This window comes from Salmo salar, chromosome 12, assembly GCF_965601325.2.
Source record: "Salmo salar chromosome 12, fSalSal1, whole genome shotgun sequence".
NCBI classification, from domain to species: Eukaryota; Metazoa; Chordata; class Actinopteri; order Salmoniformes; family Salmonidae; genus Salmo; species Salmo salar.
The window spans coordinates 55,835,927-55,849,449 of NC_138302.1; the positions used below are offsets into that span (position 1 = coordinate 55,835,927).

Consider the following 13,523-nt stretch of genomic DNA (forward strand, 5'->3'; position numbering starts at 1 on the left):
AAACTAAAAAGAAATAGAATATCAAATTGATATCAATGTCAATCGTTTATTTTTTCCAGTGATGAAGGCATGGATGTCTCATGGTATGGTGGGGTATGCAAAATGGGTCACAAGTCGAAAAATGTACTTTTAGACCGTTTGTACCATGGGCAAATATGCATAGAAAGTTTCATTCAAATCAAAAGGGGTGCAGTAAAAAGTGATTTAAATCAAATGGAACAACCCTTACACCATTGTCAAAAATACTTTCTCACAGAACTTCAGTCATGTAGCGCAACATGGGCTATTCCTGGACGACATTTAATTGCAATCAAAGAAAATGAAAAAAAATTACGCTCGTCACTGCCCACTGCATAACTGATTGTTTAGCTGAAGGTGTCCTATAAATAACGCTGTGCCAAGTGACAATTCTCTGTTGTGATATTTTCTTACTGTATTAACATGTGACACGAGGTCTCTAGCAGCGGTCTCCAGTTTTCTTTCTGTTTTATTAATGAACCGTGTTCCTGGTTACAATTGTGAATTGAACTGACCTTCTGAGGGTGTCAGCTTCCCATATTAGGTCAATACTGCCATCTACTGGTCATTTTTAAAGGTAAAATATGTCTGTCTCCTGCACCATAAATGGCATTTAAACAAGAGAGAATCAAATGGAAATCATTTGTAATACAGCAAAGTAATGCATTTCATTTGTATAGGTTTAATATGTCAACAGTTATTTATATTGAATCAATTTATCTTGAATCGCAATGTCTGCGTATGATTCCAAATCAGCCAGGTAAGAAACTTATTCTCTCATTTAGCATAATTAAAAGGTCTCCATCTACCAGCAGGAAAACAAATTTCTTCATTTGATCCTAGTTGGCTTTTGTACGTATGGGTGTCATGGAAACTAAATAAACAAATGCTAGCCTCCTTGACCTAATTCGAGAGAGATTTTCAAAGTGACGAGTCGGTCGTAGCTAGAATAATTAAAGAATGTAAACAGTACATTTGGTCACATGTAGGAAGTAAGGCAGTCTTTATATATCACCAAATATGCACGTAGAGTCATGAAATGTTGTATTTGTACTCTTGAATGTGTTGCAATGTATGATACCTACTTTGTTTTGCCAGAGGGGTTTAAATCATCACAAGAAAAGAGGGGGAAATAGGTCATGGGTAGGCGTGCCCGAGTGTAGAAGATGACGAGCTATCCGTCTTCATCATTAATTATTTTGTCACATGTATAGATCGAGGACAGCGTGTTTTGCCATTGAGAGGCTGGCAATACCTTTTTCCTCCAGAAACGGGCCCATGTCCAGCTGCTCTGGGAAACTGATGAAGGTGTTGAGCTTCTTCTTGTGACCCGTTTGTCTGGAAACCAGAAGAGGAAAGACAACATTCAGCAACACCACTGATATATGGCCACTACTCAGGGTGGGTAGTGAAGAGTGGTACACTGGAGACTACAAAACTACAGACGGAATGAATGAATCAAACTGACCTGTCGAAAACGAACCGCATGAGCTGCAGGTTGAGTACCCGTGGGAGGCTGTGCAGTTTGATGCGTCGAGCGGCGTTCTGTTTGCTCTGGCAGCTTTCACAGAAGTAGCGGTTGTCACCATCCAACTTCTCCTCCTGCAGGGAGTTCACAGGATGATAAAAAATAAAGAACACCTCACAAATGTTGATTTTTTAAACTGTAAGAAGCTGTTGAAACATGCTGAATAGATTTTTATGAGACGCCAGAACAGCGCTTTACTTAGTTGTCAGGTCCTTGCTTATTTTGGAGCTGTGTTAGCTAGCAAACGTTGTGATATCTTTAGTGTGGCTTGCAGGTAAGAGCAATGACGGCTCTTGTAGGCTAAATACAGCTGCCAAAATGTCTTATATTAACAGAGAAAATCCATGTACACAGTTGAAACATATTTACTAGTTTCGGGGTTCATCTGGATCTGTGAAGGTAACGTGTTGGTTGAGCTGATGCAAGGACGAACACCGAACACACAAATAGTTCTGTGCGCCAGCGTGGGAAAAAAGCAACCATGATGAAACATAGCAACATCGGAGCACATGTGCTGTGATTTGCGATGCTAAATATCATAACTTTTGCAGCTTCCCGAGTGGCGCAGCGTTCTAAAGCACTGCATCGCAGTGCTAGAGACATCACTACAGAACCAGGTTCGATCCCGAGCTGTGTCGCGACCAGGATACCCATGAGGCAGCTAGTCTATCAGCCCAGCGTCGTCGGGGTTAGGGGATGGTTTGGCCGGGAAGTCCTTGTCCCATCGCGCTCTAGCAACTCCTGTGGCGGGCCGGGCACATGCACGCTGACATGGTCGCCAGTTGGACGGAGTTTCCTCCGACACATTGGTGCGGCTGGCTTCCGGGTCAAGCGAGCTGTGTGTCAAAAAGCAGTACGGCTTGGCAGGGTTGTGGTCCGGAGGACGCATGGCTCTCGACATTCGCCTCTCCCGAGTACGTACCGGAGTTGCAGCGATGGGACAAGACTAACTACCAATTGGATATCACGAAATAGGGGAGAAAAAGGAGTAAAAAGTAAAGAAAAAAAATATATATAGTACCAGTCAAAAGTTTGGACACCTCATTCAAGGCTTTTTCTTTATTTGTATTATTTTTTACATTGTAGAATAGTGAAGACATCAAAACTATGAAATAACACATATGGAATCATGTAGTAACCAAAAAAGTGTTAAACAAATAAAAATATGAGATTCTTCAAAGTAGCCACCCTTTGCCTTGTTGACAGCTTTGCACACTCTTGGCATTCTCTCAACCAGCTTCATGAGGTAGTTACCTGGAATGCATTTCAATGAACAGGTAAGCTTTCCTAAAAGTTATTTTTTGGAATTTCTTTCCTTCTTAATGCATTTGAGCCAATCAATTGTTTTGTGACCAGGTAGGGTTGGGATACAGAAGATATACCTATTTGGTCAAAGACCAAGTCCATATTAACCTCTCTGGGAAATGTGGGACGCTAGCTTCCCACCCACGGTACACACTATTCAACAGCCAGTGAAATAGCAGGTCGGCAAATTCAAAACAACAAAAATCTCATCATTCAAATTTCTCAAACATACAACTATTAAATCCCATTTTAAAGATACACTTCTCGTTAATCCAACCACACTGACCGATTTCAAAAAGGCTTTACGGCGAAAGCATAACATTAGATTATGTTATGACAGCGCCGAGACAAGAAAAACCACACAGCCATTTTCCAAGCAAGGAGAGGCGTCACAAAAACGAGAAATACAGCTAAAATTAAATCACTAACCTTTGATGATCTTCATTAGATGGCACTCATAGGACTTCATGTTACACAATACATGTATGTTTTGTTCGATGAAGTTCATATTTATATCCAAAAAATTTACATTGGCGTGTAATGTTCAGAAATGTTTTGCCTCCCAAAACTTCCGGTGAATGAGCACATCAATTTACAGAAATACTCATCATAAACGTTGCTAAAATATTAAACTGTTATTCAAATAATTATAGATACACTTCTCCTTAACTTCTCTAGGGTAAGGGCAGTATTTTCACGGCCGGATGAAAAACGTACCCAAATTAAACGGCCTACTACTCGGGCCCAGGAACTAGAATATGCATATTATTAGTAGATTGGATAGAAAACACTCTGAAGTTTCTAAAACTGTTTGAATGTCTGTGTATAACAGAACTCATATGGCAGGCAAAAACCTGAGAAAAATCTAACCAGGAAGTGGGAAATCTGGAGCTTGTAGTCTTTTCAAGTCATTGCCTATCCAACACACAGTGACTTAGGGTTCATTTTGCACTTCCTAAGGCTTCCACTAGAAATCTGTCCTTTGGTCTGAGGAGTCCAAATTTGATATTTTTGGTTTTAACCGCCGTGTCTTTGAGACACAGAGTAGGTGAACGGATGATCTCTGCATGTGTGGTTCCAACCGTGAAGCATGGAGGTGGTGTGATGGTGCTTTGCAGGTGACACTGTCAATGATTTATTTAGAATTCAAGGCACACTTAAACAGCATGGCTGCCACAGAATTCTGCAGCGATACGCCATCCCATCTGGTTTGCGCTTAGTGGGAATATAATTTGTTTTTCAACAGGACAATGACCCAAAACACACCTCCAGGCTATGTAAGGGCTATTTGACCAAGGAGAGTGATGGAGTGCTGCATCAGATGACCTGGCCTCCACAATCAATCGACCTAAACCCAATTGAAATGCTTTGGGATGAGTTGGACTGCAGAGTGAAGGAAAAGCAGCAAACAAGTGCTCAGCATATGTGGGAACTCCATCAAGACTGTTGGAAAAGCATTCCAGGTGAAGCTGGTTGAGAGATTGCCAAGAATGTGCAAAGCTGTCATCAAGGCAAAGGTATGGCGACTTTGAAGACTCAAGTATATTTTAATTTGTTTAGCACTTTTTTGGTTACTACATGATTCCATAGTATGTGTTATTTCATAGTTGTGATGTCTTCACTACTATTCTACAATGTCAAATAGTAAAAATTAAGAAAAACCCTTGAATGAGTAGGTGTGTCCAAACTTTTGACTGGTACTGTATATATATCATAACTTTGATGAAATAAAAATGGGATTATTTGACATGTTTTGAATCGCACAGTATTCATGTTCATAACATTATCTACATAGTGTAGCCGAAATTTTGCAATTCCGTTTTCTGGGTCACGGAACAACACGTTTTTGGTGGGTGGCCCTTGGCCTATGCCGGGCGCGATCTTTATGCAGCTCCGCTATTACCAGGAGATATAACCCTGATGTCATAATTAATTGTTACTTGCAGAACTCTGATGTCAAAATGCAGTAATACCATCGGGAACATTGATGTCATTATACAATGTTTCAAGTTTCAATGTCACGTGCACAAGTAGAGGGACATGCCTTTCTTGCAAGTTCTAAACCCAAAAATGCAGTAATCAATATAAATGTAGTACTAAAAATAACATAAGGTAGAACAAAAACACAAATAAAAATAAGAAATAAAAAAAAGACATGACTAGTGAGTAAGCTATACACAGGGCCAGTTCCAATACCATATTTACAATGTGCAGGGATACTGGAGCGATAGAGGTAGATATTATTGTGGTAAGGTGACTAGGCATCAGGATATTTGATAAACAAAGTAGCAACAGCGTATATGATTATTTGTATGCGAGTGTGTGTCTAGTCAGTATAAATGTGTGTGCGAGCAAATGGAGTGTGTGTGTGTGTGTGTTGAAGTGTCAGTGTGCAAGAGTGTGAAGAGTCCTGTGAGTATGCATAGAGACTGTGCAAAAACAAAAAATGTAATCCAAGGGTCAACTCAGAGAATCTGTGTAGACATTTTGTTAGCTATTTAGCAGTCTTATGGCTTCATTGTTACCTTGGGGAACTGATGTCATAATGAATGGTTACCTTGAGGAACTCTGTGACACATTCTGTAAGGTTCTTGTGGCCCTGGATGTTGAGCTCCAGTTCATAGAATCGGGACGGCAGAGGAGAAGCACGACCACACTGGTTACACCTGTGTTGTAAAGCCAGACAGAGAAACACTCAGGGACAGGTTTACTCAGTGTCCGTACCAGTGCAAAGTCTGCACCTGTTATTTATTTTGTATTTTTTTTGCAGAGGTTTGAAATGTATCGGTGTTGTGTAGAAGTCTGGGTTGATTTAAGACAACAAAAAGCAAGGTAGTGCAAATACGTTTTGATCTTGATCCAAAAATCATACATGGCAAAAGCGTGGCTCGGATAAAAGGATAACCTTTGCAGCCAAAGCCAGAACCTCTAGTTAAAAAGCCTAGTGTCCGGCCTGACATGGACGGTCCAGTTAACCTGACACAGCACTTTTCCATCTGCCTTTATGATGCTAATAAAAGACTGTTAAATCCTGTTGCATTTCTGACTGGCACCACCACTGATATCAAAGTACAAAATAGTCAGACGCTTGACTTTATAAAACCCAGCCATAAAGCAAGAAAGGACAAGGACATCTCTCGTGGCAACCTGAAGATTGCAAATTCTAACAAATAAAACTACAACTAGGTTGTTAGAATGTTATTTAAGTCTGATTAAAGTTGATGGGTGAATGTAGTCCTGGCTTACACAGTGACGTAAGACATCTGGCCACAGAACTGCTGCTGGATGACATTATGCAGGTTTGGGTTCTTCTGTTTGGATAAGGTGTCCTCCAATAGCGAGAGGAAGAGCTTGGAAAACTCTTGAGCGTCCTGAAAGTGAAAGGAAAGAAGACAGGGCGGGAGAAAGAAAGAGTAAAATAAAAACACAGTTTCAATTTTAAAATTGTATTATTTGTTTTCCTCCTATAGCCACTATCAAAACAAATAAGCTTCTTCCAAACATTGTGAACTCTTCACACAGACTTTCCTGTACATGTAAAAAGATAATTGGGCTCTACCTGCTGTTGTCCTGTGTCCAGCCCCAGAGCCTTGACCAGCCCTGAGGGGTCAATGTACCTTCTGTTGCTGTTCTGTAGCAGTGCAAACAGGTACTGCAGGTGTTCACATATGCTGCGAGGCTCGTAGTCTGAGAAAGGGAAAATTGTGTTTCAGCTCTACAATTTGGGTTTACCTGAGGTCATCTATACAGTTGGGCTGATCTCTGAGGGCTTGCACACCTGAGTCCATGTCGTGCTCCTCTGCCCTGGTGTTCTGACACAGGTACAGGGTCCTACGCAGCTCCAGGTTGTGGAACCACACCTGCAGAAAGGTGTTGACGTAACACGTGGCGCCCAGGTTTGTCAGACCCACAAACGTGTTCTAAGAGGGAGAAAGAAAGAGATGGACAAGTACAAACAAACTTGTCTCTTACTCATCCAGTGTTTCCACATCAGTGCAGATCAAAAGGCAGACATTTTAACTTGAAGTAGAACTAAGTAATGTGGATTCACAAACAGGCAGGAGCACATCCTTGCAGATGTGTTCATGGTGAATGTTGTGGAGGTATGCCTACCTTGTCCCGGCGCTCCGAGTTTGGATCGTCAATGTTGTGGAAGGTGTTCTCGTCGATCTCTCCCAACCAGGCATGTTCCCCAATACCGACAAGACAATTTGGGTTCCCTTTGCAATTCCTCCTGTATAAGCAAAGTCAGCAGGAGAAACATCAATAGCCTAACAACAACTTCTTTCACACATTTTTAATCAAACATACACTACAGTTCAAAAGTTTGGGGTCACTTAGAAATGTCCTTGTTTTTGAAAGAAAAGCACACTTTTTGTCCATTAAAATAACATCAAATTGATCAGAAATACAGTGTAGACATGGTTAATGTTGTAAATGACTATTGTAGCTGGAAACAGCTGATTTTTAATAGAATAGCTACATAGGCCCATTATCAGCAACCATCACTCCTGTGTTCCAATGGCACGTTGTGTTAGCTAATCCAAGTTGACCATTTTAAAAAGGCTAATTGATCATTAGAAAACCCTTTTGCAATTATGTTAGCACAGCTGAAAACTGTTGTCCTGATTAAAGAAGCAATAAAACTGGCCTTCTTTAGACTAATTGAGTATCTGGAGCATCAGCATTTGTGGGTTTGATTACAGGCTCAAAATGGCCAGAAACAAAGATCTTTCTTCTGAAAATCATCAGTCTATTCTTGTTCTGAGAAATGAAGGCTATTTCATGCGAGTAATTGCCAAGAAACTGAAGATCTCGTACAACGCTGTGTACTACTCCCTTCACAGAACAGGGCAAACTGGCACTAACCAGAATAGGAAGAGGAGTGGGAGGCCCCAGTGCACAACTGTGCAAGAGGACAAGTACATTAGATTGTCTGTTTCTCAAACTAGACACCTCACAAGTCCTCAACTGGCAGCTTCATTAAATAGTACAGCTTCATTAAATAAACACCAATCTCAACGTCAACAGTGAAGATGCGACTCCGAGATGCTGGCCTTCTAGGCAGAGTTGCAAAGAAAAAGCCATATCTCAGACTGGCCAATAAAAATAAAAGATTAAGGAAAATCGAACCAAAACCAATCATTCCTTATTTACTGTTAAATAACACTAATATTAGAACAATATTTTCTGTGAACAAATGTTTCATCTTGCCGTTTTAATAAGGTTGGTAGCAAATTGGAAAATCGTTGTGGAAATCACCTCAAGTTGACTTCAAAATCCACAATGATATGCTCTCTAGATGGGCTGGCTGGCTAGCAAGCGAACGTAGTTACACACAATAATACCAAAGACAATATAAAGTAGCTAGTTAGCTGTAAAATTGCCAAAACACCCTGCACTATCAATTTAGGAGTCTACAATCTCAACATGCTGAACTTGCAGATCAATGTGCCTCACAGAGTGGAGTCTGACATTCGCAACGGCAGAAATACTTTTGAGGAGATGGGAAATGTTGCCCATACTACGTCAATGTGCCACGCTGAGCATTCTGGGACAAGGAGCGAATGGGATTCTATTAGGTGCTAGCTCAAAAAACCCAACATTTTATGAGATGTGAGATAATTAACTTGCCATCTGTAATATCATATAGCTTTGGAAACGTGACACTACATACTTGAGGAAAATAGGCACGTTTCTCCTTATATACACCGACTTTGAGAAGGGATTGCGTGACGCAGCATGACAACTTGAACGCAATTGGGAGACAGTCTTCTGGGTTGGGCGTTAAAAGTTGCTTCATTCATTCATTGGATTCCTATCTCCTTTCTATAATATCATCTCTGGCAACGGCACCATGCAATACACCCTGGACTAAAGAGGCAGACAAATAGGAAAAATGTGCTAGACCCTCCGATAAATTACATATTTCTCGTGGTAGGAATATTGCAAAAAAAATATGATCAATGGCTCATTCAAGAGAAAACATCCTCCTGAGTTATGACATCAACTATTATTGAAATCTGTGATACAGCCTGGATTCAAGCCAGGGACTGTAGTGACGCGTCTTGCACTGAAATGCAGTGCCTTAGACCGCTGTGTCCACGTGGTAACTATTTAGCTGTACTAGAATGCTTAAAGGGCAGCTAAAATTTGAAATATCGGTATCAGGTTTTTGGCAAGGAAAATATTGGATATCATATCGGTCAAAAATGCCCTATCGACACATCACTACTATTTTAATTTGTCAAACTGCAGCCGAGCACCGATGATCATGTCACCAGAATAAGACCCTTGATATTTATTGGAAAGGAGCATCAAGCTCGTCGCCTTGCATTTTCGCCACCCTGTGAAGTTCATATTTCATCTCTAGCCTAATAAACTGCATGCTTTCCCGATGAGTCATCGTGGGGAGGACCACACAACATGTCAATACGTGACAAAGTTTACTTCGCTATGATGTTATATCAATAATTGGGCATAAAAGCATTTACACTGACATTTTTTGCTTAATTGTCTTGTTTCCATCAGGCCTGTCATTAACGGTTACATTTTTTTATCCAACATCCACTTTACTCGCGTAAAAAGGTTGGATGGAAACCTGGTTAATGATGTCAACATTTGTCTCTTGTGATGCAGTTGACATGATAACCATGTCAGAGTTTTGAACAACCCTCCCCCCTTTTGTTCCATGCTAGCTGAAGACCTAGCTAGCCTTTAACTAGCAAACACCAGACACAGATGAAAGGGTAAACAAGTATCTTTGCCATAGACGAAGTGTAAACTTTTAATTATATTTGCTGACACCCTATAGTCAAATTTTGGCACCAGTAGCTATATAAACCACACCCCTCTGCAAACACCTTCTCCTATGTTTGTTACATGGGGGTACTTATTTAAATTAGGTAAAAGAGTATCATGTTACCATTGGTGTATTAAAATTAGCATTAGGGGGTCACTTTATCCCCTTAAATAATCCAGCCTCCTGAATACAAGTGTTTGACATGGGGGAGGAGACCAGTAGGCTACCTTTACAATCAAACGTTACTAATGTCATTTTTCATACTTTGGTCATCATATTTCTAACTGTTTTTGTCCAAATTTCATCCAATTTCATGGAACATGATTGACTGTCCCATGGCAAGTAGTCCTTGTGCATAGAGTTCTATGTTTTGTTAAACTTGAAATCAATGGTTTTTGTTTGGTATACGTTTTAAAGTAAAAAAATAATAAGTATCAGCGTAATTCCGTTAACAAGGAATTGTCAATATCATTCAGTAAATGAAAACATGTCATGACAAGTGTTTCACCTATCTTTCCATAGATGGAATATCATTGTGTAGCCTATGTATACACATGATATTCAACCGAATAGCTACAAAATAATAAAATAGCAGACAAAATATAGTTGTGCAACACAATCAATTCACTCTTAATGTTCTCGCAACATTATAGCAGTTGAATATGACATATAGGACACGTTTTGACATTGGGAATTGAAGAAATTAGCTAGGGGAAAAAACTAGGTAGCTAAACTTGCACATTTACCTGCATGCTCCCCTCTTGCACGCCGGTACACAGATTCGGTAAGCTATCTCAATATGTTCGCGTTGTATGTCCTCTGGTCTCACCGACTCGACCCAGCGCCAGGCTGCTTTCTCAAGCTGTACGCGAGGCGCCATTCTGCAAGAAAACAGAGCCTACCATGGGTACCCTGAGAAAGAGGTGCCGAGGATGCTGCGGCCTAACTCGCGCTGCTACTGGCACAGCTGTAGTCACTCAACGTCGTTAGCTAGCTAACGTTAGCCAGTTGGCTAAATGTAGGTATCTAGTCGTCGGCGAAAAAAAGGCCGAACAAATACTGTAGCTACAACGTTAATCACATCAGGCAAGCAGTTCAAATGACATAAGACTTGAATAACACAATCTAAACATTCTTCCAACATCCATAGGCTAACACTAGAATCATATCAGCTGATGCTTGTCGTAGCTAACTAGCTACCAATCATAATGTTAGCTAGCCTGTCAGATATTCCCCACTGCAAATAACTGCGTAGCTAGCTAGCTAGGTCTCAAGCTAACGTTAGCTAGCTAGCTACCCATCATTTCTTGTTAGCGGATAATATAAATATATTTTTTATTTTTTTAATTAAATGTACATTCGAACCTTTCGTGCGTGTATCACAAACTTCTGATTGTGCAGCTGCATATATTTTCATATTTTATTCAGTTTGTTTTAGATTTAGCGCCCTTGCGTCAGTTTTTAAATAAATAATTTCCTCCTTCAGTTTTAGGCGCAAGTACTAACGCATGACATACGATTGAAGTCGACGCAGCTACGTAGCCACTTTCAAAGAAAATGCGGGGGACTGCATAAAAATAGAGGAAGAGGCGAAGCGAGAGATTTTTACCACAGATAGAACCATGAGACAGATATTTAACCGGATGTATAAATGTGAAGCATCCGCGTGTCGTTTCTACTCATTACCAAATATGACAGTGAGAGGCCCACTTGCCGGGAGTGGGAGAAGATGGATTTTGTCCGACATTCTGCAAATGTTCTCATCGATTAATCATTTAATGTCAACACAGTGTTCCCAAAACTAGAATATGTTATGAACATAGTGAATTAAGTTTAGTAGACTTTACCCTTTGTAAAAGTTTAAAAAATCGCGTTGTTTAGGAGTGCAAAGGCTTATTGAGTTATTGCACAGGCGCACTTCACAGAGGAGGCGTTCCCTAATGGAAATATGCAGACGCATGCGAGAAGGCGCCAATAGGATCTCGCTAGCTTGGGCTTGGCTCTGCTCATCACCTTGCTTGTTCTACCCACGATGACTCTTTCTTCCCATTGGAAACGATAGGGTGTGGTGTATCTTAGTTTAGTTATAAAAAGTCTTTGGTTTTACTTTGCCCACGAAAATAAGCCCATGAAGTGAAGAATTTTTTGTATGGAGGGCAATGAGAGACTGCCATATTGGCACTACATTCCATAGGAATTAATGGATTTCTTTATTATTTCATTCAGTTAAATGTTTCAAGGACAAAATTACATGTATTTAAGTATTTTTCTTGTTGTTGTGGGGACAGCAACATTAGTAATGTTTTTAGATATTTTAAATTTTTATGCTTAGTCATAAAGAACTACAAATGCCAGGATGATCTGAAAATGCCAGGATGATCTGGATGAGACTGCTGAATTGAGGCAAAGGTAAGAATCTCTGGATGAACTATCTAATGTTAGCTACATTTTGTAATAAATAAATTGGCTACATATCTTTAAATTGACCATTCTGTGAACTGTCTTGTGCAAGTTTTAAATTGACACAATACCTGTTAGCAAAGGTGTCAGCTAGAGATGATGTGCAGGAGCTTGCAGGGATTTGTAGTTTTGCATGATGTCTACTTTAATGCTAATTAGAATTTTAGAATCTGAGAGTAAATAAAGCCGAATACATTGATAAAAGTCACCTTGTCCGAGAGAAATGTACATGGTTATCAAAACGTCTCGCCAGGGTAAGCCTACACGAAACACAGCCCTTATTTAGAGTTTCTAAAATTCCCTATGGGAAAAAATGAATGGTGGAAAAACGATTGGAACCTTTTCCCTGTTTCACCGCTAGGTTTTATGGGTATTAAGACACCTCCACAGTGGGGCTCTATGCTAAAATCCTGCCACTTTAATACAGCTACGACCGAAGTGACTTGTCGTAGGAGGTTAGGAGGGTCCTCACTAGTTATTACAGCCACAAAGTCATAATTATGGCTTAACCCCTCCTATTTCTACAGTTTATCTTCTTCAAATCTGATTATAAACATAACCAGACTGCTAACCTTATGCCTAACCAAAAAGCTAATTGTTATTTTCATGAATTTGTACGATAGAGCCAATTTTGTGACAACCGGTTAGAGCGCATTTTCCCTAACCCCTTTCCTACTTTATTTATTTTATTTAACCTTTATTTAACTAGGCAAGTCAGTTAAGTACAAATTCTAATTTACAATGACGGCCTACAGCGGCCAAACCCGAACGACTCTGGGCAAATTGTGCGCCGCCCAATGGAATTCCCAATCACGGCTGGTTGTGATTCCTAACCTTAACCTAATTCTCCTAACCTGCTACGTTAATTCTCATAATCTGTTATGGAAAAGTAATGTCCAGTCTAGCTGTATCTAAGTTTTTACGGAATCTCAAAAAGCAAGCGGCTGAGGTTTTTCTCCTTGATTTATTGGAGGTTGTGACTAGATAGAGTACAGCTACGACTGGAAGTGTATTTTGGTAGCAGATTAGGAGAGCAATTGAACTAACCCTAACTCTTTTCCTAACCTTAACCTCAGTCTCCTAACCTGCTACGTTAATTATCCTGGCCTGCTGCGTAAATTCTCCTAACCGACTACGAAAAAGTAACTTCCGGTCGTAACTGTATTCCACCTAGTCAGAACCATTATTGGACGCATTCGTCCATGATTGAATGAAACCTTGATTAGTGCTATCCGAAATTCTTGGGACGTCCCTACCCTAACATTAACCATAATCCTTACATAACCCTAACCTTAACCATTACCTTAAAGGTAGCCTCAGCTAAATATAGCACCACATATATTGAGATGAGCAAGATGCAAGACTTCGCTCTCACACAGCCACACACAGTATCTGTCTTCGCATGTTTAA

At 40.2% G+C, this 13,523-nt stretch overlaps 1 protein-coding gene across 2 annotated transcripts in view; it reads right to left on the minus strand.

Annotated features, from left to right (window-relative positions):
• Positions 1–11,258, minus strand: part of usp48 (ubiquitin specific peptidase 48) — a 30,597-nt gene extending 19,339 nt beyond the window's left edge. Inside the window, exons 1-9 of one of the 2 annotated variants that reach the window (XM_045692013.2) lie at positions 11,019–11,258; positions 10,400–10,534; positions 6,965–7,085; positions 6,630–6,771; positions 6,411–6,538; positions 6,098–6,222; positions 5,409–5,517; positions 1,487–1,620; positions 1,274–1,356 (exon numbers count right to left, since the gene is read on the minus strand). In XM_045692013.2, the coding sequence (XP_045547969.1) occupies positions 1,274–1,356; positions 1,487–1,620; positions 5,409–5,517; positions 6,098–6,222; positions 6,411–6,538; positions 6,630–6,771; positions 6,965–7,085; positions 10,400–10,533 (976 nt within the window). In that variant the 5' untranslated portion in view covers position 10,534; positions 11,019–11,258. The remainder of the gene's footprint in view (positions 1–1,273; positions 1,357–1,486; positions 1,621–5,408; positions 5,518–6,097; positions 6,223–6,410; positions 6,539–6,629; positions 6,772–6,964; positions 7,086–10,399; positions 10,535–11,018) is intronic. The other variant, XM_014131879.3, reaches the window with a different exon arrangement.
• Positions 11,259–13,523: the final 2,265 nt, after the last annotated feature.